The sequence below is a fragment of the Zalophus californianus genome, chromosome 9 (genome assembly GCF_009762305.2).
Source record: "Zalophus californianus isolate mZalCal1 chromosome 9, mZalCal1.pri.v2, whole genome shotgun sequence".
Taxonomy (NCBI): domain Eukaryota; kingdom Metazoa; phylum Chordata; class Mammalia; order Carnivora; family Otariidae; genus Zalophus; species Zalophus californianus.
In genome coordinates this window covers 108,460,579-108,482,591 of record NC_045603.1, presented here as the reverse complement: position 1 = coordinate 108,482,591, position 22,013 = coordinate 108,460,579, and the positions used below count along the sequence as shown (strand labels likewise).

Below are 22,013 nucleotides of genomic sequence, written 5' to 3'. Positions count from 1 at the left end.
TTACTAGTATTTTCCATCACAAGCAAGGCAAGTATTAAGTCAAGGGTGTGTACCAAAGAAGAAGCCAATAAAGATTATGAGGTTATTATTGCAAATGTTTGCCACATGGAAATGCTATTTAAATACCATTTGTTCTATACAGTGGTGATTTCCAAATTCTTATTTCCAACTCTGATCTTTACCTTGAGCTCCAGACTTCTATGTCCAACCACCTACTTGACATCTCTGCTTGGAAGTCTCAAAGGCATTGCAAAATCAGTTAAATGTCCCAATAGGAAGGAGATTTGACTGCCCCCCCAACCCTGTATCCTTATTCCATTCCTGAGTCTTCTACACACACCTCCCACAGTAAATGGAACCTCCATAACCCCTACCCCACTTGCTCCAGTTAAAACTCTAAAAGTCACCCTTAATACCATCTTTGCCCTCATTCCTCACAGCCTGAGATCCTAGAAACCTAACTCCAAACATATCTCAATTCCACTGATATTTCCCCAACTCTACTTGATGCTCAGCCACCACCAACTCTTCACTGGATGGCAGCCCTCTCAATGGTCTTTCTCCCCTTTAAAGCCCACCTACTGGGGCACCTGGGTGGCTCAGTCGTTAAGCGTCTGCCTTCAGCTCAGATCATGATCCCAGGATCCTCACATTGAGCCCTGCATGGGGCTCCCTGCTCCACGGGAAGCCTGCTTCTCCTTCTCCCACTCCCCCTGCTTGTGTTCCCTCTCTCGCTGTCTCTCTGTCAAATAAATAAATAAAATCTTTTAAAAAAAAATAAAGCCCACCTACAACGCATTCTTCCCAAAACAATCTCCTAAAAATATATACCCTCTGCCCCTTCCCCTGTTCTCTCTAAAATAATAAATCTTTTAAAAACAATTTAAAAAATAAAAAATATATCTAAATATATCACTCCACAGTTTGACAGTTCAAAGGCTTTTTGTTGCATTTAGTATCAAGTTTCAAACTGCTTAACAGAGTCTTTAATACTCTCCCTTTCTCTCTAACCCCACCTATTTTCACCCTCTCAGTTGCTTACTGCAGCCAAGCCCCACTCATTCCCTCTGGATCCATGAATACCTCAACCTTTTTCCAATTCAGTTTGTTGTACATACTGCTCCCTTTGCCTAGAGTCCTCTGCCCCCAGATGTTCTCATCGATGGAAATCCAGCCCACCTGTCTCCCCCTGAGAGATGTCTTTCCCAAAACAGGTTAAAGTATCACCCCACCCCACCTCTTCTGTATCACACACCAGATTCACTCCCCTTGGTTTACTTTCCTCATTGCAAGGAGAGCTCTGCAAGATCAGAAACCCCTCTCCCCCATATAGCCTCAGCACCTCCAGCTGTTTCTCAAATATCTTAGGGACTAAAAGGTATTTATTGAATAAATGCTGAGAAGATAAAATGAATGAAATAAGTGAATCTGTAAGATCTTCTTAACCTTTGCTCAAACAAATGCTACAGTGTTGGTTTGATACATGAACAACGAGCATCAATAAACATGAACTGTGGTACAATTATACATGACACTAAGCTCTTGACTTTTAATAGTCATATAAGAAGACATAGTAATTTAACATAACTGAATATAGTTAAAATCCACATTTTACTAGCCAGACTAACTTCTTTCTCCAACCTCAAACAAGAATTAAAATGTTTGTTATTTGGGGCCAGGCAGTAGCCCAAAGAAGTGAAAGAAATATGTAAGCTAAGGAAACATATTTGGCTTGCCCACTTTTTAAAATGGGGACACTACCATATCCATCTTGCAGCGTTGATACAAAGGTGTAACCATATCCTGCCACAGTGTATACTACAGTAAGACTGAACTCGACTTTTTAAATTTTTTTATTCTATTTATTTTAACTAAAAAAAAAAAAATTACCCATTTCTCACTGCCCTCCTTGTAACCACCAATCTATTCTCTGTATCTGTAAGTTGGGGGTAAGGGGTTGTTGTTTTCTTTTTTAGATTCCACATATAAAGAGAGATCCTATGGTATTTGTCCTTTTCTAACTTAGCATAATGCCTTTGAGGTCCATCCACGTTGGCACCAATGGCAAGGTTTCATTATTTTTAGGATTGGATAACATTCCACTGTATATATATATGCCACAATTTCTTTACCCATTCATCCATCGATGGACACTTAAGCTGTTCCCATGCAGTGGCTACTGTAAATAATGCTGCAATGAACACGTCACATATCTGTTTCTGAATTAGTGTTTTCATTTTCTTCGGATAAATACCCAGAAGTAAAATGGCTGGATCACACAGTAGTTCCATTTTTAATTTTTTGATGTGTTTTCCATAGTGCATATGTTTTCCATGGTGCACCAATTTACATCCCCACAAAGAGTGCACAGGGTTAGGGTTAGGTTCCCTTTTCTCCACAACCTCACCAACCCTGTTAGTTCTTATCTTTTTTTTATAACTGCCATTCTAAGAAGTGTGAAGTGACATTGTGGTTTTGACTTGCATTTCCCTAATGATTAATAAGACTGAGCATCTTTTCATGTACCTGTTGTCTTTTTCTGGAAAATGTCTATTTAGATCTTCTGCCCATTTTTTAATCTGACTGGTTTTTTTTTCCATTGTTTTTGTTTTATGGGGTTTTTTGGTTCTTTTGCTATTGAGTTGTAGGAGTTCTTCATTTATTTGGATGTTAGATTCTTACCACATATATGCAGAAGCTTTTTAGTTTGATGTTCCAAAAAAATTTTTAGTTTTATTAGTTGATTTATTCTGGAATTATATGAGGATCCAAGGGTACAAGCCCTGCCAATTTTCTTCTGCTTCCAATATAAAATCCAGAAGAAAAAAAAATCTGGTACTTTCTACAAGATTTCTATCTATCCTTATGAGTACTTATGTGAATGAATAAGGGACATTCTTCTTTAGTGTATATAATTACTTCTCTGAAATTACTTCAAAAATTTTAATAAAGAAGAAGAAACCAACAGCTATCGATCTTCCTCCTTTCTTCCCCTTCATGGGGTAATGGTTTGTTACATACATGAAAAGCTGAGTTTTACATATTTCATTCAAGATATGAAAGGAAAACTTAAGCTAAATATTTTTAAAGATGCATTATTATTATAAAGCAGCTTTTGGTAGTATTTATTCTGGAGTGCTTGTTTTGAGATGTGCTATTTTTCTGGAGAATTGTCATTGTTGACCAGGTAGTATTTTAAGATTGAAAACAAGGCCTGCCTCCCCACCTCCTGCCCCACAGCTGTACTGAGACATAACTGACACGTAACATTGTGTAAGTTTAAGGTGTATAATGTATTGATTTGATACACCTACACATTGCAAAATGATTAATACCTTAGCATTAGTTATTGCATCACATAATTATCATTTCTTCTTTGTGGTAAGAATATTTAAGGTCTACTCTCAGCAACTTTTAGTGTTTAATACAGCATTATTAATTATAATCACTATGCTGTATACTAGGTCCCCAGAATTTATTCATCTTAAGTTTGTACCCTTTGACCAACATCACCCCTTTGCTCCCTAGTTCCCAGGCCCTGGTAACCACAATTCTAGGCTCTGTTTCTAGGAGTTCAGCTTTTTTAGATTCTATATGTAGGTGGGATCACACAGTTATTTGTCTTTCTCTGTCTGACTTATTTCATTTAACATAATGCTCTCAAAGAGATTCATCCACGTTATCATAAATGGCAAGATGCCCTTTTAATGGCTGAATGATATTCCATCTCTCTCTCTCACACACACACATACACGAGAGATCTTCCTTATCCATTCCTCTGTTGATGGACTCTTAGATTGTTTCCATACCCTGGCTACTGTGAACAACACTGCAGTGAACATGGAAATGCAGCTATCTCTTCAAGATAATGATTTTATTTTCTTTAGATATATACCCAGAAGTGGGGTTGCTGGGTAATATGGTAGTTCTAGTTCTAATTTTTTGAGGGACCCCCATAGTGTTTTCCACAGTGGCTGCACCCAGTTCACACTCCCACCAACAGTGCACAAGGGCTGTCTTTGCTCCACATCCTCACCAATGCTTGTTATCTCGTTTTGATGATAGCCATTCTAACAGATAGGAGGTGACATCTTATTGTGCTTTTAACTGGCACGTCCTTGATGATTAGTAATGTTGAGCACCTCTTCTTCATGTATCTGTTGGCAATTTCTATGAATTCTTTGGGGAAATATTTATTCAGTTCCTCTGCCCATTTTTTTAATTGGATTTTTTTGGTTTTCTGCTATTGAATGGTTTGAGTTCTTTATATATTTTGGATATTAACCCCTTATCATATAAATGTTTTGCAAATATTTTCTCTCATTCCATAGGTTGTCTTTTCATGTTTTTGATGGTTTCCTTTGATGAGCAGAAGCTTTTTTACTTGATGTATTCCCACTTGTTTTGTTGCCTTTGCTTTTGATGTCAAGTCTATTTGTGCTTTGTTTTTTTAATGACACAGTTCTTCTTGGCTCTCAAACACTAAAAATTGAAACTGGCTCTTCCCTTTTTTTCTGTTCAGAAGAATATGCATACTGATAGTACAATACACCAGAAATCCTCAAATGTCAAGGATTCAGAAAATAATGTATTTCTTTCAACAACTATCACTGAGTAACTATTACCAAGCTCTTTTCAAATTGATAGAAATATTAAAAAACAAAAACAAATTAAAGTATTATAGAATTTCTGTCATTAAAAAATACCCAAGATAACATGGCTTATTTGTTTTTAAATCATTAGAAATTAGCATTAAAAGAATGAGAGTTAACATAATTCAGTGATGACGGTGGTAGTGATATGACAGCAATTACCGTTTACTGAGGTGTTATTTTTGCTAAAGAGTGCTGAAACTTAACACAAATCCCCAGGTTTAGACTTAAATTTAACACCACCTTACCCAGTAGATACAATCATTACCCTCCATTTAGAGATGGGAAAACTGGGGTTAGAGAGATTAAGTAATTTGCTGAAGCTCATAAAGTAATCATGGAGCTGGGATTCAAATACAGGCTGTGTGGCTTCTTATCCCCCCAAACAAGATGCCCATCTTTGATAAGTAACATAAAAGGTGCAACAAACCAAGAACCAAGCCCTGGCCTACAATTAATATGATAACTGGAAGAGTGAGAGCCTCTGTCCCCTACCTTCCCTAATTTTTTGTAGCAGCCAATATTGTACAGGCTGTTCCCAATTGCAAAACCCCAAATGTTAATGAGAAGCCTTTCCAGTCAGCGGGCCATGTAGGAGGCTAAGCCCCCTTCTCTGTTCCCTCCACAAGCACTCACCACCACCACCTCTGCTACACCTGGCCCTGCACTCCCCAACCCCATCCACCCACAAATCGACGAGCTGTGGGCAAACCAGTACCCATAAAATATCTAAATGTTGGGAAATCATCTCTCTGAATTAATTAATTAGCCATTTGGTGCTCTACTCAGCACTTAATTTAAATATTTTCTTTAAAGCCTAACTACAATAAATCCATTTAGGAGGAAATTAATCAAATCATCTAGTTAATGAAGTCTATTTAATACAAATCATTTCAATTCCAAGTCATCAAACTCTTTAAAAAATCAGTCCTTCCCTCTGCCAATTCACATTAAAGTTTAAAAAGATGATTCTATTCTCAGTTATATTTAGAACTGTCTAATGCTTTCTTCATTCTGGAATTAGGAAGACCTAGAAATTACAAAGAAACTTAAAAACAAAATAACAAAATCCCCAGTTAATCACATAGTCCACTCTCATTGCTAACCACGGACATTTTCCGGTGTGTCCCTTCAGACTTTTTTGGTATACAAAATTATTTCTACTAAAATTAGACCATATTTCCTATGTTGGTTTAACCTGAATATTAACAAATTTATAACTGATTCATGAGTTTATCTGCACTTCAATTCCAAATATCAAGGCACCTCCAAGGCACCCGAAGTGTGAATCCCTGATCTCCCATCCTGTCCCAAATCTGGCCATCATGCAGCACTCCTGGCCTTGGTAAATAGCCCCACCAACAGAATTTATATCACTCTCCGATCTCCCTACTCCCCACCAACTGCACCTGGCCCAGCCTCCATCAATCTAACCCTTCCTTTGGCAAAACCTGCTAAAACCGGGATCCCTGCATCCACTCTGCCTCCTATCCATTCATCCTCACACTGCAGCCAGGGAGACATTTCTCACATGTAAATCTCATCACCTTACACTCTCCATATTCACTTACCTGTCCTTCAGATTCAGCCTGATTGTATCTTTTAGGCAAGTCTTGCTTCACCCTGACTCGGTCAAGACACTTTGTTCCACCTTTTGTGGCATGATTCCTTTTCTTCAGACCATTATTTGTTGGTAATTCTACATTTAATTTCTGTGATTTTTTAATTCTGACTCTCACAATACACCATGAGACCCTATAAAGGACAAACTGTGTCTACTTTTGTTTGACACTGTATTATAGCACTAAGCATAATGCCTGGCACATAATACGTGTTCAGTAAATTAGTTAAATTAAAAATAAGACTAAAAGTCTTATTATCTTTCAAAGGAAATTATTATATGTGCTGCCTTTTAAAATTATATTATTACTATTCGGAAATCCTAGTTCACAAAAATTCTCTCACATGTTTAGTGATAACTAAGGAATGTATTCATGGGCCAAATCTTCAACAAGAAATTAGCTGGGGGGAGGGCAAAAAAAATGGGTGAAAAGTTAAGTTATCCTAGGAACTCCTGAGCCCACTCCTACCTCCAGGATACAGATACTCTAAAAAATAACTGACCTTATGCTGCAATTCAGTGTTTTAGTCTTGACAACAAAGGAATTTAAATCTCAAAACCTTCTCTTATCAGGCACATGCTTGGCATGCGTTAAGTAAGGAGAAGAATCGAGTCTTTAAAGAAATTAAAATTAGATTTGTTTCAATTATGAGCTGTGAGCTCTCACTGTAATTTAAGCATCAAGCCATTTCTTCAGAGCTTATTCTTCAGGCTTATTAATGTTTTAGAAACTCATTTCAAGGGGTGCCTGGGTGGCTCAGTGGTTAAGCATCTGCTTTCGGCTCAGGTCATGATCCCCGCGTCTTGGGATCGAGCCCCACATCGGGCTCCCTGCTCAGCAGGAAGCCTGCTTCTCCCTCTCCCATTCCTCCTGCTTGTTGTTCCCTCTCTTACTCACTCTCTCTCTCTCTCTCTGTCAAATAAATAAATAAATAAATCTTTAAAAAAAGAAAAAAGAAACTCATTTCAATATCACCAAATAAATTCATTTTAATAATGCTTATTTCAGATCCAAAAATATGTTCTTCATTATCATCTAACCAGACAGTGACTGTCTTCAGCATAAGAACAAAACAGTGCTTCTCTCCACCTTATCAATAGCTAGGGCACAGCATGTATAACACCCCTTTAACGTAGATGTACACATACGTTTTCCACAGAGAAGCAGGATGCGCTCCTATCATCACCTCCCTGGACACTGATTATTTTTCAATGACTTGATGCCAAAACAAGTAAAATAATGATTTACACATAAGTAACAAAAAATAACACCTAAAACAGTAGAAAACAATGAACTTTTAAAATTAAACCATGTCCCTTACCTGAAAGTTGTGCCAGGCATGTATATCAAAAGCCAGATTTATTACAACACGTTTCAGCAATACTAGTATCAGACATCTGATGGGGCATTAACATTGTGAACACAAGAGGCACAAAAACTACATCAGTTTATGAGTTAGGAGAATGATGAAAATGTGTGATATATGCCTCAGTACTTGCTTCATCCAAAAATGCAGAAATAATTGCTTGCCCATGATTCCAATAAATTTTTGAAGTTTCCTTTTCTCAACATGTTTCTAATTGAGGACACTGGCCAAACTGTCCCCCAGGAAATCCTGGGTTCTTCCCAACAAGCAGCAGCTAGCAGTCTCTACAACAATCCTCCGCAGCCCCTGGCCTCCAGTGCCCACTCTTCAAGCTCGTACAAACTTTCAGAAAGAGTTTAAGTTACTGGGCACCTGGGTGGCTCAGTTGGTTAAGCGACTGCCTTCGGCTCAGGTCATGATCCTGGAGTCCCAGGATTGAGTCCCTCATCGGGCTCCCTGCTCAGCAGGGAGTCTGCTTCTCCCTCTGACCCTCTTGGATCTCATGCTCTCTCTATCTCATTCTCTCAAATAAATAAATAAATAAAATCTTAAAAAAAAAAAAAAAAGAGTTTAAGTTACTATTCCATTCAATCCTTCTTCCACAAAGAACAAGGAGCAGATAGTAGAAGACATTTCCTGGGCGCCTGGGTGGCTCAGTCAGTTAAGCATCTGCCTTCGGCTCGGGTCATGATCTCAGGGTCCTGGGATCGAGTCCCATATGGGGCTCCCTGCTCAGCGGGAAGTCTGCTTCTCCCTCTCTCTGCCCCTCCCCCCACTTGTGCTCTCTTGCATGTGCACGCACACTCTCGCTCTCACTCTCTCACTCGCTCTCTCAAATAAATAAGTAAAATCTTTAAAAACAAATTATTTCCCAAGGTCATCACAAAAATAGCACATACATGACATCATTCCTGGTCAAAACAAAATTACATCCAAGGATGACAAAGGAAATGCTTGCTACTGCATCTTAAGTGACTTTCAGCACCAAAGGTATGGAAAGGAAGACAGTGACATACGGAAAAGGCTTTCTTCTTGCTGATCACACACGCAAAAGCACACTTCCCCCCAACTTTAAGTTCTTGGTCAGTCCACCTGAAATCTCTGTTAATGTTCCTACAATCAGTCTCAGGTGACTGCATGCAGAGGGAAGTGAATTTTTATATAACAAAACATTTTTATTCTGTAATCTATTTGGAAATTTCAAATTTTACTGTAGTACACGGAGGAATAGCAGGAGTGACCTAGACCTATCTGAGGAGAACTGAGGGAAGGTTCACCTAAGATAATAAATAATAAATAACAAAGACCAAACTAGAAAGAAATTCAGACAAGAAACAGCTTGGCCCTCGGGAAAGCACATACAGACAAACACATTACAGCTGTTCTAATAGGTGCTACAGATAACATGGAAACCATTTCAGTTTTTCATCATTTGGCAAAATGTCAACTGAGAAAACTGAGAATAAGACACTAAGAGTAAATAAAACACCATGACAGTGTACACACTCGGATCCTCTGTTCCCTTTTACTGGAAAGCAGCAATGTAAAGGGACAAACAAAACAAGGCATATTTATATGCCCAAAGTAGATCTAGAATATTCTCTCAGAAAATCAAACCTACTCCAAGAACCCAAGATAACCCATGCTAATACCATTCTGAATAAACTTGGGTAAATCCTGGTCATTGGAATTGTATAGGCACTAAAAGAAAACTTCCTCAGTGCTGTGCATTAAACTCTAATAATTAAAGGATAATAAGCAAAATTAGGCACTAATTAGGTACTTCAACTTCTTTTGCTATCATTTAAATTACTGCCTCTTAATCCTCCTATCCTTCTATAAAAAATAATTTTTCATAATTTCACAAATTCACAGCAACCGGGTATATAATTTACACCTTTGAAAGAAATTTCCCCATTACAGAGACTGATGGCAGGGCCATTACAGCATGGTTTCAAAGTTTAGTGGGCCTAAATACCACCTGGGTGGTTTATAAAATGCAGATGCCCAGGCATGGCTAATGGAGACCCTATTTCCCTAGGCTAGGTATCTGCATTTTAAACATGACCAGGGAATTTTCATTAAACAGGACACTTTTTAGAGCAATTTTATTGTTTAAGAGAACTGTAATGCCTTTTTTAACTTAAAAGCAAAACAGGTGTCAAAATCCTTACTCAAGGAGTAGCTGCCAAAAATAGTTGAAAATACTCCAGGATGATTAAATCAGTCAAATTTCAAAGCCATGGAAAGGAGCCATACAACTGACTACATACAAGCGTTCATTCTGAATAATGCATCTGACAATACCATGAATTTGAGTGTTGAGATTCTGAATTCTTATATTTTTTTTATAGTTACAACTTAAAATGGGTCCTTTAAGAAGCTCATTCAAAAATTTAATCACATATATATTTAAATATTTCTGAACATAAATAAACACAAAAAATAAATAATAAATAAATAAATATCTCAACAAATGAAACAATGATTTAAAAGTTCTTTCAGTCTGTGGTACATGGTATTCTCTAGCATTTTTCTATTGGAAACTGAATTTAATCTGCATGATATAAAACTCCCTAAAAACTTATTTCCTTTATTAATATTTAAAACATTCTTCTTCAGGGTCACCTCGGTGGCACAGTCGGTTAAGTACCTGACTCTTAATTTCAGCTCAGGTTGTGATCTCAGGGTCATGAGATCAAGCCCCAAGTGGGGCTCCATGCTCAGCAGGGAGTCTGCTTGAGATTCTCTCCCTCTCTCTCTCTCTCTGCCCCTCCCCACCTCACTCTTTTTTCTCTCTCTCAAATAAATAAATCTTTAAAAAATAAAAAATAAAAAAAGTTTAAGTATCCTCTGATTTTAACAGCAACTATTTTAGAAGATCATAATTTGTCTCTTCCTCCATTTTTGTGTGTAACCCAATAGTTAATTGTGTTGAAAGAAGAGTATTATTTTCAGTTGCTGCGTAACAAATCACCCCAAAGACCTAAACAACAGTATCAACCACCTTAACCTAACTGATCTGTATAGAACACACAATCCAACAACTGCAGAATACACATTATTTTCAAGTACAAATGGAACATCCACCAAAAATGTCATATACTGAGCCTAAAATAATAGTACATTTCCAAAGATTTTTTTAAATCCTACTGCTAAACATCCACATCTCAGTATTCTACCTATTCAAAATGTGAACACTGTTGAGAGGCTATGTGCTGGTTGAGGCGCTAAGGGGGAGGGTGAAAAACTGTAATCTGTACTCCATGAACCCATAAAGCATGTCTGCAGGTGCTAAGTACACAGGAGTCCTCTGAGCTCAGTGGTCTCGAGCACTGAGACAGTGAACAGCCCCCCATCCTACTCATACAGAAACCCGAAGTCCACAGCAGGTTATTCTAAGAAACACGCCAGAGCTAGGCAGACCGCAGAGGCAATCTTAAAACATTCTGATCCACTCTCTTGAAAGGCACAACACGTCAATAGGATGATACCAACCTGAGGCAAAACCTGTCTGTACACAATCAAAAAGGAAACACAGGTGGAGAAATCCAGGCATACTCATCACTGCTGCTCAGAATGCAAGAATGCCAAAGACAAAAGTACACAGGTGACTGACCACCTCAGCTTTCTCCACAGTAATCTAAGTATCCAAAACAAGTACAATAACGAGTACATCAATCCGTAAAACGGAACGCCACATGCAGCTACAGTGGCATGGCCACCATTAATGGGCATGGAAATATATTTATAATCAACTCAAAGAGAAAAAGCAGGTGACTATTCAATCATTTCTATTTAAAAGAAAGTCTGTGTCAATATCTGAGCAAAAAGAAGAGTCAGGATGCAAAGCCCACTCAAATAACGCCAGTCATGAGCTTTGGGCAGCAATGTGATCACGGGTGATTATTTCCTTCTTTATGTGTTTCTTTCTCTTCCCAGGAACTATATTATTTTTAGATTAGAAAAAGCAATAAAAAAAAAAAAAAAGAAAGAAAACAAGGAAGAGGAGGAAAGAACAGGAAAATACTAAAAGATTAATATAACATGAGTTCATCTCTTTGTAATATTATAGCTGGGCAAGAACACCTGTTTGAATTCTTCATAAACCTCGATAGTTGCTTTAAGCTTTGAAGTTGAACCACACAAAAAATTGACTATAATTTAAGTTGCTAGATAAGTGGATGGCAGGAAAAGGATTTTTTTTAAAGATTTTATTTATTTATTTATTTGAGAAAGCGAGAATGAGAGAGAGAGAGCACATGAGAGGGGGGAGGGTCAGAGGGAGAAGCAGACTCCCCACTGAGCAGGGAGCCCGATGCGGGACTCGATCCCAGGACTCCAGGATCATGACCTGAGCCGAAGGCAGTTGCCGAACCAACTGAGCCACCCAGGCGCCCAGGAAAAGGATTTGAGAGTCACCTTATACCTGGCTCACTGAAAAGCCCAAAAAGGAGAAGTGACACCTAGAGAAATAGCAGCAAATCATAAATGAGCAGAAAAGTTCTGCATTTTTGATATAATGCGGGAGCCCACAGAAGCTACATGGGACAAACCCGACAATGGCAGGTGCTAGCGAATCAAATATCCCTGAACTTACACACTATTTCATACCTGAGATTTTTCATTTTCCTTAAGATTTCAAGAAAACAGGGCACCTGGGTGGCTCAGTTGGTTAAGCGACTGTCTTCGGCTCAGGTCATGATCCTGGAGTCCTGGGATCGAGTCCCGCATCGGGCTCCCTGCTCGGGGGGGGACGGGGGAGTCTGCTTCTCCCTCTGACCCTCTCCCCTCTCATGTGCTCTCTCTCTCATTCTTTCTCTCAAATAAATAAATAAAATCTTTAAAAAAAAAAAAAGATTTCAAGAAAACACAGACTATATCTGCCCATTCTGAACGAGGTACTATGCTGTTGGGGAAAGTAGGAGTAGAGAAGACAAGACAGCTGCATTCAGCCAGCTCCCAGCAATGGAGGGAGGATGAAGCAAGGGGCCAATGGGGGGGGGGGGGGGGCGGATGAGGGGGGCGAGAAAACTCAGAGACCGTGCGTTATCACATACGGAAATGGACCTCAGCTGTCAAGAAAGACGGTTGGGTTGGTTTGGTTAAGACAAAGGAAAAAATGGCAGGGGTTAAAGAGATTTCCATTCAAAAAGTTGGAATTTTAAAATTCTAAAACATAGTAAACTTAAAACCCAGGTGTCAAGAAAGCATTATACCCTAGAGTTCAGGATAGTGAAGACTCAAAATACTTGTTATAAAAACAAACATACCAAAGGGAGTGGCCCACATTAGACACTTTAAAGTGTCTAATCAGAAAGGAAAGTACTCCCACCTAACCACCCCCCACCCCAGTCTTCACTAAATGCATCCTGAAATGGCTTCCCTGGACTTGAACTCACTCTGTCTTTATCATCTGCTACATCACAGAGGGTATCATCAAGGTCCAGTATTCCTCCGTCTCCATGTTCAAGTCGGTGCACCTGTATCCAGTAGTTTGGATCCTGTAGAGAAGAACAGAAACATCGAATACAGCAAGTCAGCATCACCAAAAGGAAATGCAACAGCTTAAACTGTGGTAATCTGCCCATAAAAAGGAATCGACAACATCGACAATACTACAATTAACTGAAAATTCAGGTAGTTCCCTATCTCCGCTGTTGAGTCAATTTTCCTTTTCTTTTATGAGGGATTCATACTCTTTCCTTTGGCTTAGCTGCTGATACCCTGTTATGACAGGACTACAGAAGCCAACACAAGTTGCTGCCTAAGAAATACTGGTTTGTTAAAGTACGCTGGCTTTCCCATTGCCCAATATGAAACATGTATTAGTCCTCTCAATCCAATCCATACAGGTACTCTAATAAGCAACATATATTGCATGTCTGAAAAACTCACGACACAGCCTATCTGGGAAAAAAAGGAGTTTGTACACCCCGGTAGCTCAACGTAAGCCCAACAAACAGGTCTAAATATACTGACACAAGAGAAGGTTGACAAGGCCATTAGTGAGCAAAAGCAAGCTCAGAATAATGTGTGTGGTTTGACTCTATTTCTGTAAAGACAAAGTTACATACAACTGTATATGTACATATAAAAATGTCCCCCAAAATGCACACTAAAATGTGCAGTGGTTATATCTGGGGAGAGGGCTTGGGGGAGAAGGAAGACAAAGGACTCCATTTTTAAATTTTGTACACTTCTTCATAAGGAGGTATGTGCACATTAACATATGTATACACACATATACAAAGACACATGTACTCATATATACATATCCACACAGGCTATAATATAAAACCATGCTTTAAAATTATTTGAAGAGAACATAGTTGTTTTAAATTTCTATAATCATTCTCATTTGCACACACAAATGAAAATATACTAAACTGTATCTTTTACTATTAGCTACTGTATTATCCACAACACAGAATTACTAATAAAAAGTTCAGAGGCGCCTGTGTGGTTCAGTCGTTGGGCGTCTGCCTTCGGCTAGGGTCATGATCCCAGGATCCTGGGATCGAGCCCCGCATTGGGCTCCCTGCTCAGCGGGAAGCCTGCTTCTCCCTCTCCCGCTCCCCCTGCTTGTGTTCCCTCTCTCACTGTGTCTCTCTGTCAAATAAATAAATAAAATCTTTAAAAAAAAAAAAAAAGGTTCAATTCATGTTAAAACTCCACTTTTCCCAACTGAACAGCAATGTTCAGTAGGGCTCTTTCCCATCCACGTACTAACCAGGCCCCACCCTGCTTAGCTTCCGAGATCAGATGAGATACAGCATGTTCAGGGTAGTATGGCCATAGATGGGTATGACTCTTTTTTTAAAGTAAAGACTGGTGGAGAAGAGGAAAGATGAGTGATTTTAGACTAAAGATTCCTGAGCCTACCCTATATCTACTGACTCACACCTTGAGGCCAAGGAATCCATATCCATAAGATGCCCTCTAAGAGAATCTCTAACACCTGAGAATCACTAAAACAGAACACTCACTAAAAATGCTGAATTACCAATCTTGTCACTTTTTCACCAGCACAGAAAGCAGCTCAGACCCTAATTCTCAAAATTATTAAACATTACCACAAAAACTATTAATGCAAATAGCGTATAGGTATTCTGCACCCTCATTTATCTGGACTTCTTTCAAAGGAGAGTCAGTACTCAAACTGACGGTTCATCCAGAACACGGAGACTAAGTTTGTAAAAACACATAACGCACATCTCTCTCTCTCTCTCTCTCTCACTGTGGCATCCATCTTCATTCTTGAGCCTTACTCTGCATGATTCCCAGATTACAATGCTGTCCAATGTTGCTATGGGTCCAACAATGCTCCAGAATTTGTCATTTCTACATTTCTGAGCCACCCAAGAACAAAGTCCCCAAACAAACCGTACTCCTACTCTTCCTTACCAAATGGTATTAATCCTCCAAGGGAAATCAGGTGTAATTAATATTCTGGGGGTAAATAAAGAAAGCTGCACCCTAACCACCATTCCCTAGCCCATCAGAACAGCGCCATCCTGCCCTCCGCTTCCCCCGAAGAAAGCTGTTGGATGACCTAATCAACCAAAATATCAACTTTCATTTCTAAAACACTTTTAATACACAATGAAGCAGAGTGACTTCTAATATGCGGCTTATAAAAACCTCTTCTTGCTTCCCAATCCTCCCCACACTCTCCATATGAGATCATAACCTACAGCCTTTCTATAACATTTAGAGCTACTCCTTTGAAATAAATTCCCTCCTAACAATTTTCTCAACCTCTTGACTTTTCTATTTCAGAACCTGCCATGTTCCAGCCTTTCCCCCCAGTTAGTTCCCCTTTCACAGCTGCTATTAAGTCCTGAAAAAGTGCCCCCACTCCCCACCTTGGAGGCCCAGTGCCTCCACTACCCAGAGTCCCACCTTATTGTCCAGGCTGACCCTTCTCACCCATCATGACACACCGCAGTCATTATCTTCTCCAAGACCTTTTCCTAACCAGAGAGCTCCCGAGACAGTTTAGAAGTCTATCTCCAGCCTCACTGTTAATGTTTTTAAAAACCATAATAGTATGGAAAATAGTACTCAGATGTAAGTGCTGAACCTTTAAAAGCTGTTGATGTCATATTTTACATATGCTAAAATGATTGTACAAAACCTTCTGTTGACCCTACTTTACCGTTTAGTCACTCTACCAACTCTCTAATTCTCTTTACAGCAAAATTTTTTACAGATTTGTTGTTTCAGATTCTTCTTCTCTCATAATCCTGTTCCAATGAAGTTTCCTTCCCACCACACTCCCAAAAATGTCCATCAAGGTTACCAAGAGTCTCCATGTTGCTTAATGCAATGGTCCATTCTCAAGACTCATCGTCCTTGGTCTATCAGCAGAATGTTATACCATTAATCACTCCCCCCCCCTTTCAAATACTCTATAAAGCTAGCTTATAATCTTCCAAACATCTGATCAAGGCTTGTCTAATTCTGAGATTCGGTTCTTGTCTCCTCCCTCCAGAAGGGTCCTGAATCTATGGTCAGCTATACCAAGTAGCCATGACAACACCATGTCAGAACATTTATCAGGACAGCACTTATTAAATGCCACTCCATAATACGTGCTGAATAGAAACTATCTGGAGAGAAAAAACTGAGAAGGAAATCAGCACTAATCCCAACAGAGCACACTACACACACACAAAAAAAATATCAGATCTAAACAGGGCACATAAAAATGACCTCTTCCCACAAGAGTATAAAATCCAGGAAGGATATTTTTGCCACTGAGAAATACAACTCCTTGGAACAGTCGTCTCTCTCAGGAGATTTTAACTGGCAGCTTTCATCAACACAATTCTCTCTCAATAAACAGAGGATTTGCTATATTTTCAACAGAATAGTGAAGAACCCATCAGAAAAACTTTCCTTAAAAAGAGCTTATTTGTTGATTCCACTTTGGTAGTTTACACTAATAAGTTTGAAATATTAGTAGCAGAAATCATTATTGTCCCAGCTATAGAAACTTAGAAATGTAAATGAACAAAAAGTTGTGATTAAGACACTTTTAAAAATCCAATAAACACTAATTCTACCATAAGTATACCTGTCATTGGGTTAAAAAACAAACATGACATAACACTCAATTTAAAAAAAACAAGAATCTGTCTCACTTAGGATTAGTACATTTAAAATAACCAAAGATCTAAACACTAAACAATAATTTTGTGTTATGACAACCAAAAATCCCTTACACATGAGCAAGAAACAAGGAATGAAGTTCATCCATCAAGTAGATGAAGACAGAGCTACCAAGAAGCAAATGTCCTGGCCAGACAAGGGTCCCCAAGGATGGGGCCACCCGCCATGAAGAAATCTAGGGACCAAACCACATGAAGAATCACTGCTTCTCACCCAGACTAAGAACAGGGGCTGGAACCTGGCCTAAGGCTGGAGGGAAAGAGGTAGAGGGGGAACATTTCTAAGACCAGCTGAGAAGGAAAGCACAGATGTGTAATTTGATAAAATTCAAGTTGCAGTGAATGGTGTTGCCCACTCTCTTCCAAGACATAATAAGAGCAAACAGTACGGGGAAAACCCTAATGAAAGACTGGCTCCGTAAAGAAATCCCTCCAGCTCTATAGAGAGCATCATCACATTACGCAACAAAGCCATGAGCTTCTGTGAGCTGTGATCTGTGGAATACACACCCTCTGCCTACTTTACACCCATGCAAGTTTCCAGAAAAGTATCTGCAATTAGAAACAGTAGTACTCTACTCTTGCAATGACCATGCATATAGCAGTGGTCTATATCCTGTCAAATGAGAATATATATGTAAATATAAGACTGTAAAAAGATAACTGAAAATTCATGTTAATTTGAAAATTACTATTTGCAAAGCACGGGATGAGAGCAAAGCAACAACCACTGTCCTCTGTGAGAAATTAAAATTTATCAGATAAGACAACAACAAAAAGTCAAAAGGAGGTAGACCATGCGTCATAAGAAAAACAGACATAAAAATGCTTTGAGTTCAGAGGAAGGAAAGATTACTTTTGCTTGGAAAGATTCAGGAAAGGTTTATAATGAGCAGGCTGGAGGAAGAAAAACACAGAGATCATTCGGAGCTGAAGGACAGGTATGAACAGGCAGGGAGGAGTGGCAGAGTTTATTCCTTAAACAGGGAGCACAAAATTGGCTACACAACAAAAATGGAAGGTAAAAACATCTTATCAAAGAAACCCACATGTCTTCTGCCTCCCTCCTGAAATCCCACTGAAACCTCAGTAGTTACATATTTTTCAAGGTGTATCCCCACAAAAACAAAGAGAACAGAGAGAAACAAGGGTAACACAACCGCGGGAGGCTGAGAAGCTGGGCTAATGATAACACATGGAGCAGACCCAAGAAAGTGAACCCCAAGCTTGACTGCGTGGGAAACCAGGCAGCAACGTGACCTCCTCAGTAGAGCCCTAAGCTGCTCTGGAATTGGGGAAACCAAGTACCTCAGAAGACAGGAATGAACATGGGAAGAAAAACAGCAGGATCGGCTGAAAGTCTCTTTAAGCAGCAAAGCCCAGTTTCCCTCCTGACCCCACACAGCACTGTGACGGCCCCAGCAGCATCCTGGAGGTTTATTCTCCAGAGAGGGTAAGACGGCTGAGCAAATGCAGAGGTATTTGAAAATGGGGGTTGGGGGGGGAGAAGATGAGTGAACATTTACACACTGAAAGCTGAGAAATCCAGCTCTCTGCTTCCACGTGTTCCCAGAATGCTGGCAGCTGGGGTCAGGCCACCTAGACAAGAGGCTGGAAGATCTCTCCCTGGGCATCTGACCACCTGAAGAGCAAAGGCCAGAGGAGTCTAGACAGCCAGGGGCGCCTCCTGTGCAGCTCATGTTTCCGAGCCCTTGCCTGCACACTGCGGTCTGTGTTAGAGTTAGCACCCTTTACTCAGCCAGGAAGCGAGGAACAGACCCTGAGGAAAACCCCAAGGATGGAGAAGAGGCCAGAACAAATAGGAAACACACACTGAGAAAAACAGGCAGTAAAAAAAGAAGATGGTTGTAAAAAAAATCCATCATTGATACCCAGGAGAGTTCAGATGACAGTACATCCAGGTAGCAAAGGAAGATGAAAGGAGAGGGAAAGAGGAGAGCCAAACAAAATGCTCTTAGAAGTTAAAAACACTTCAAGTGAAAAATCATTAGGAGAGTGGAGAGGAGAAGTCTCCCGAGAAAGAAAAAAAAAAAAAAAAATGAAAGAAAGAAGTGGGCGATAAAACAGAAGACGAATCAAGTAAGCCACGTGCTAAACCGTAGCTCTAGAAAAAGAGAACTGGGAAAACAGGAAAAAAAAAAATTTCAAGTTAGCTCCCCAGAATAAGAAGAGTTTCCATGTTAAAAAGGCTCGTAGAGAACCCAACACAAATTATGAAAACAGGCATACACCAAGGCATATCAGAACAACAGAACAGAGAAGACAAGCAGAAGTAAAACAAACAAAAACATTCCAGAAAGTAAAATGCAAGTACTATAATGAATGGATAAGGAATCAAATGAGTTCGGCCTTCTCAAGAGCCACACTGGAATCCAGATGACAATGGAACACTGTCTTCCAAATTCCTAAGAGAAATGGTTCCCAACCAAGAATACTATACCTCACCCAACAACCGTCAGTAAAGTGCAAAGATAGAAAAAAATTTTTTAGAAATTCTGTTTCTCCAAAAATTACTCTCTCTGCACCTTTCTCAGGAAAGTTCTGTAAGATGTGTTCCGAGGAAATAAACCACGAATGAGTTTGGCATGGCATATGAAAATAGGGGACATAACACAGAAAAGAACGCCCAGGACAATGTGAGGTTGACTCAGGATATCAGCAGGGCACCAGGTATAGAAGGTGACCAGTCCACAAGGGAGCAGGCCAGAAGCTCCAAAGGAGATGTCTTCAAGATGAAGCTGAAAGAGACTGTAACTAAACATGCCCAGATGTTACTTTTTTAACAACTGGCGGAGCTGGAGTAGAATTGGCTGTACACTCACAGAAGACCAAAGGCCAAAGTATTGTTCATTCCAGGGAAAACACGAAAGTGATAAGGAAAATGTCATCAATACACAGTTCAGCTCTGAAAAGCTTTTAATAATAATTCAAATAATGGGAACATTGAATACTTAATCAAATTTATAATTACTTTTGAGGGAAGGAAGTCTAAAAAGTGTGTGCATGCATTCGTCTATGTGTGTGTATGTGTGTGTGTGTGTGTGTGAGAGAGAGAGAGAGAGAGAGAGAGAGAGAGAGAGAGAGAGAGAGAGAGAGAGAAACCTCTCTCCAGACAGAAACAAGAGACCCAATGAGTGGCTGCAAGAGAATAGGGGGAAAGCACACATGGGGCAATGAAATTGGGTTAAATCTTCCATGTTAAGTCAAACCATGACAACAGCAACAAAAAGCAATATAAGCAGTTTACGCAGAAATATGGAGGTAATACCGAAAGAATCAAGTGCAAGAATTGGAAAAGGCCACCTCTCAGGGAGCAGGTACTGCTGTTTTCCTAAAAATCCTAGCAGTACTCTCTGACTATGCACATCCATAATGTTGGGAAACAAAAAGACTGGAGAGAAACGGTTTGAAAAATTCCTGAAAATACCAGGCACAGCACACAGCTTTAAGTGTAGCCTCCATCAATCTTATTAGCCAGAGGATAATTAGGTAGCCAAGACAAAGGAGGTCAGTTAATGATATAACAAAAAACATTTCATTTTTCAAGTCAAAAGAAGAGCCCAATGGATAGAAATTAGGCCGCATTCTCGATTCCCTTGGTAAGTATCTAATTTACTTAAGTCCAAAACAAAACATTTTTTAAAAATACATTTTGTAGTTCTTTTTTAAAAAATGAATCATTGGTATTTCAAGATGTGATATACACAGTTTTGAATTTACCTAATCAGCTCCATTTCAAAAATGCCTATCTTTTAGTATAAATTCAAACCAAAGGACCCATTTTCAATTTTGTTGTAACACTGTTGACATTAAACAGATTTTTCTGTTGCCTTCTTAATAAGGACTGAAAACACAGATGGTCAGAAAGCATAACTGATGTTCAACAATAAAATAGTGACCTCTATCACAATAAAGGAGTATCTAATATTTAATGGCAAGTGCACTCCTCTGCTTCCCACTTTTCCATCCCAAACCACACCCAACACACATACCACCACCCACCCTCCACACACAACACAGAGCAAACCACAAACCCGATGCCTTCCTTGAAGGTGACTGGCTTCATTTAATATGTCAATCGAAAAACAAAACAGCAGCATGAAACCAAAGGTGAATCCCAACCACATGGAAATAACTTTCTGGCATTTTGTTTTATTAGAACTAGTACATAATCTCTTACGGAGTCACACCATAGCCCAGCAATGTGAGCAACCCGCCCATTACCGACCTCTAGCTCTGACCCAACTTCCACAACAACATAGAGATCACTTTAGTCACGGCTGCCTGCCCCCCAGCCCCTGCACAGAAATAGAGGGAAGAGGGGAGGGATCAGGGGCTGGTTTGGTATGGCGCCAGAATGAGCACCGCGGTCACCACCAGTTATGTTTGCATTATGCTTTACAATCTTAAAAACGCACTCATGTGCATCATCCAATGTGGTAAGAGGGTTTATGATCCTTGCGTTTAATGAGAAAACTGAGACGCGGAGAGCCTAAGCTGCCGAAAAGAGGTCACAATGAATACATGCTGTTGGCCAAGTCTCCAGGCGAGGTCCGCTAATTCAAGCCTTTCTCCAACCCACATAGATTCTTTTCAAACAAGAGCATCAGAGTGGCTGTCTTCTGGTTATGGCCCCTCTTCCTAATCTCTTTATACATTCTGCATAATGGAGAGGTACATAACATATTTTTTCTAATAAAAAGTTTTGACTGTTAAAAAAAAGTTTGAAAACCACTCACCTTAACATTATATTACATGTTCTAATCTCATCTATGATTTAAAGCTGTGATTCTCAAAGTAGTCCATTCCAGCTTTATCACCTGGAAACTAGTCAGAAATGCTAATGCTCGAGCTCCACCTGGCCCTACTGAATCAAAAAGCTCTCAAGGCGGGGGCGGGGCCCAGCAACCTGTGTTTTAACAGGCCCTCCAGGTGATCCAAATGCACACCAGAGTCTGAGAACTCAGAATCTGTGATTTAGAATTGGGGCGGCGTGGGGGCTGATATACTTTGAATTTCCTCTACATATTATTACACATCATGTTTAGCTCATAAATTCATGGGTTCAATGCTTTTACCCACACTTTAAAAAAAAAAGATTTTATTTATTTGTCAGAGAGACAGAGAGAGAGAGAGAGAGAGAGAGCAGGAGCAGGGGAAGAGACAGGCAGAGGGA

General features: G+C 39.6%; 1 protein-coding gene across 9 annotated transcripts in view; it reads right to left on the bottom strand.

Annotated features, from left to right (window-relative positions):
- Positions 1-22,013, bottom strand: part of PARD3 (par-3 family cell polarity regulator) — a 646,927-nt gene that overhangs the window by 521,565 nt on the left and 103,349 nt on the right. For all 9 annotated transcript variants that reach the window (XM_027592712.2, XM_027592716.2, XM_027592715.2 and 6 more), the window contains exon 2: positions 13,043-13,144. In XM_027592712.2, coding sequence (XP_027448513.2) covers positions 13,043-13,144 — 102 coding nt within the window. The remainder of the gene's footprint in view (positions 1-13,042; positions 13,145-22,013) is intronic.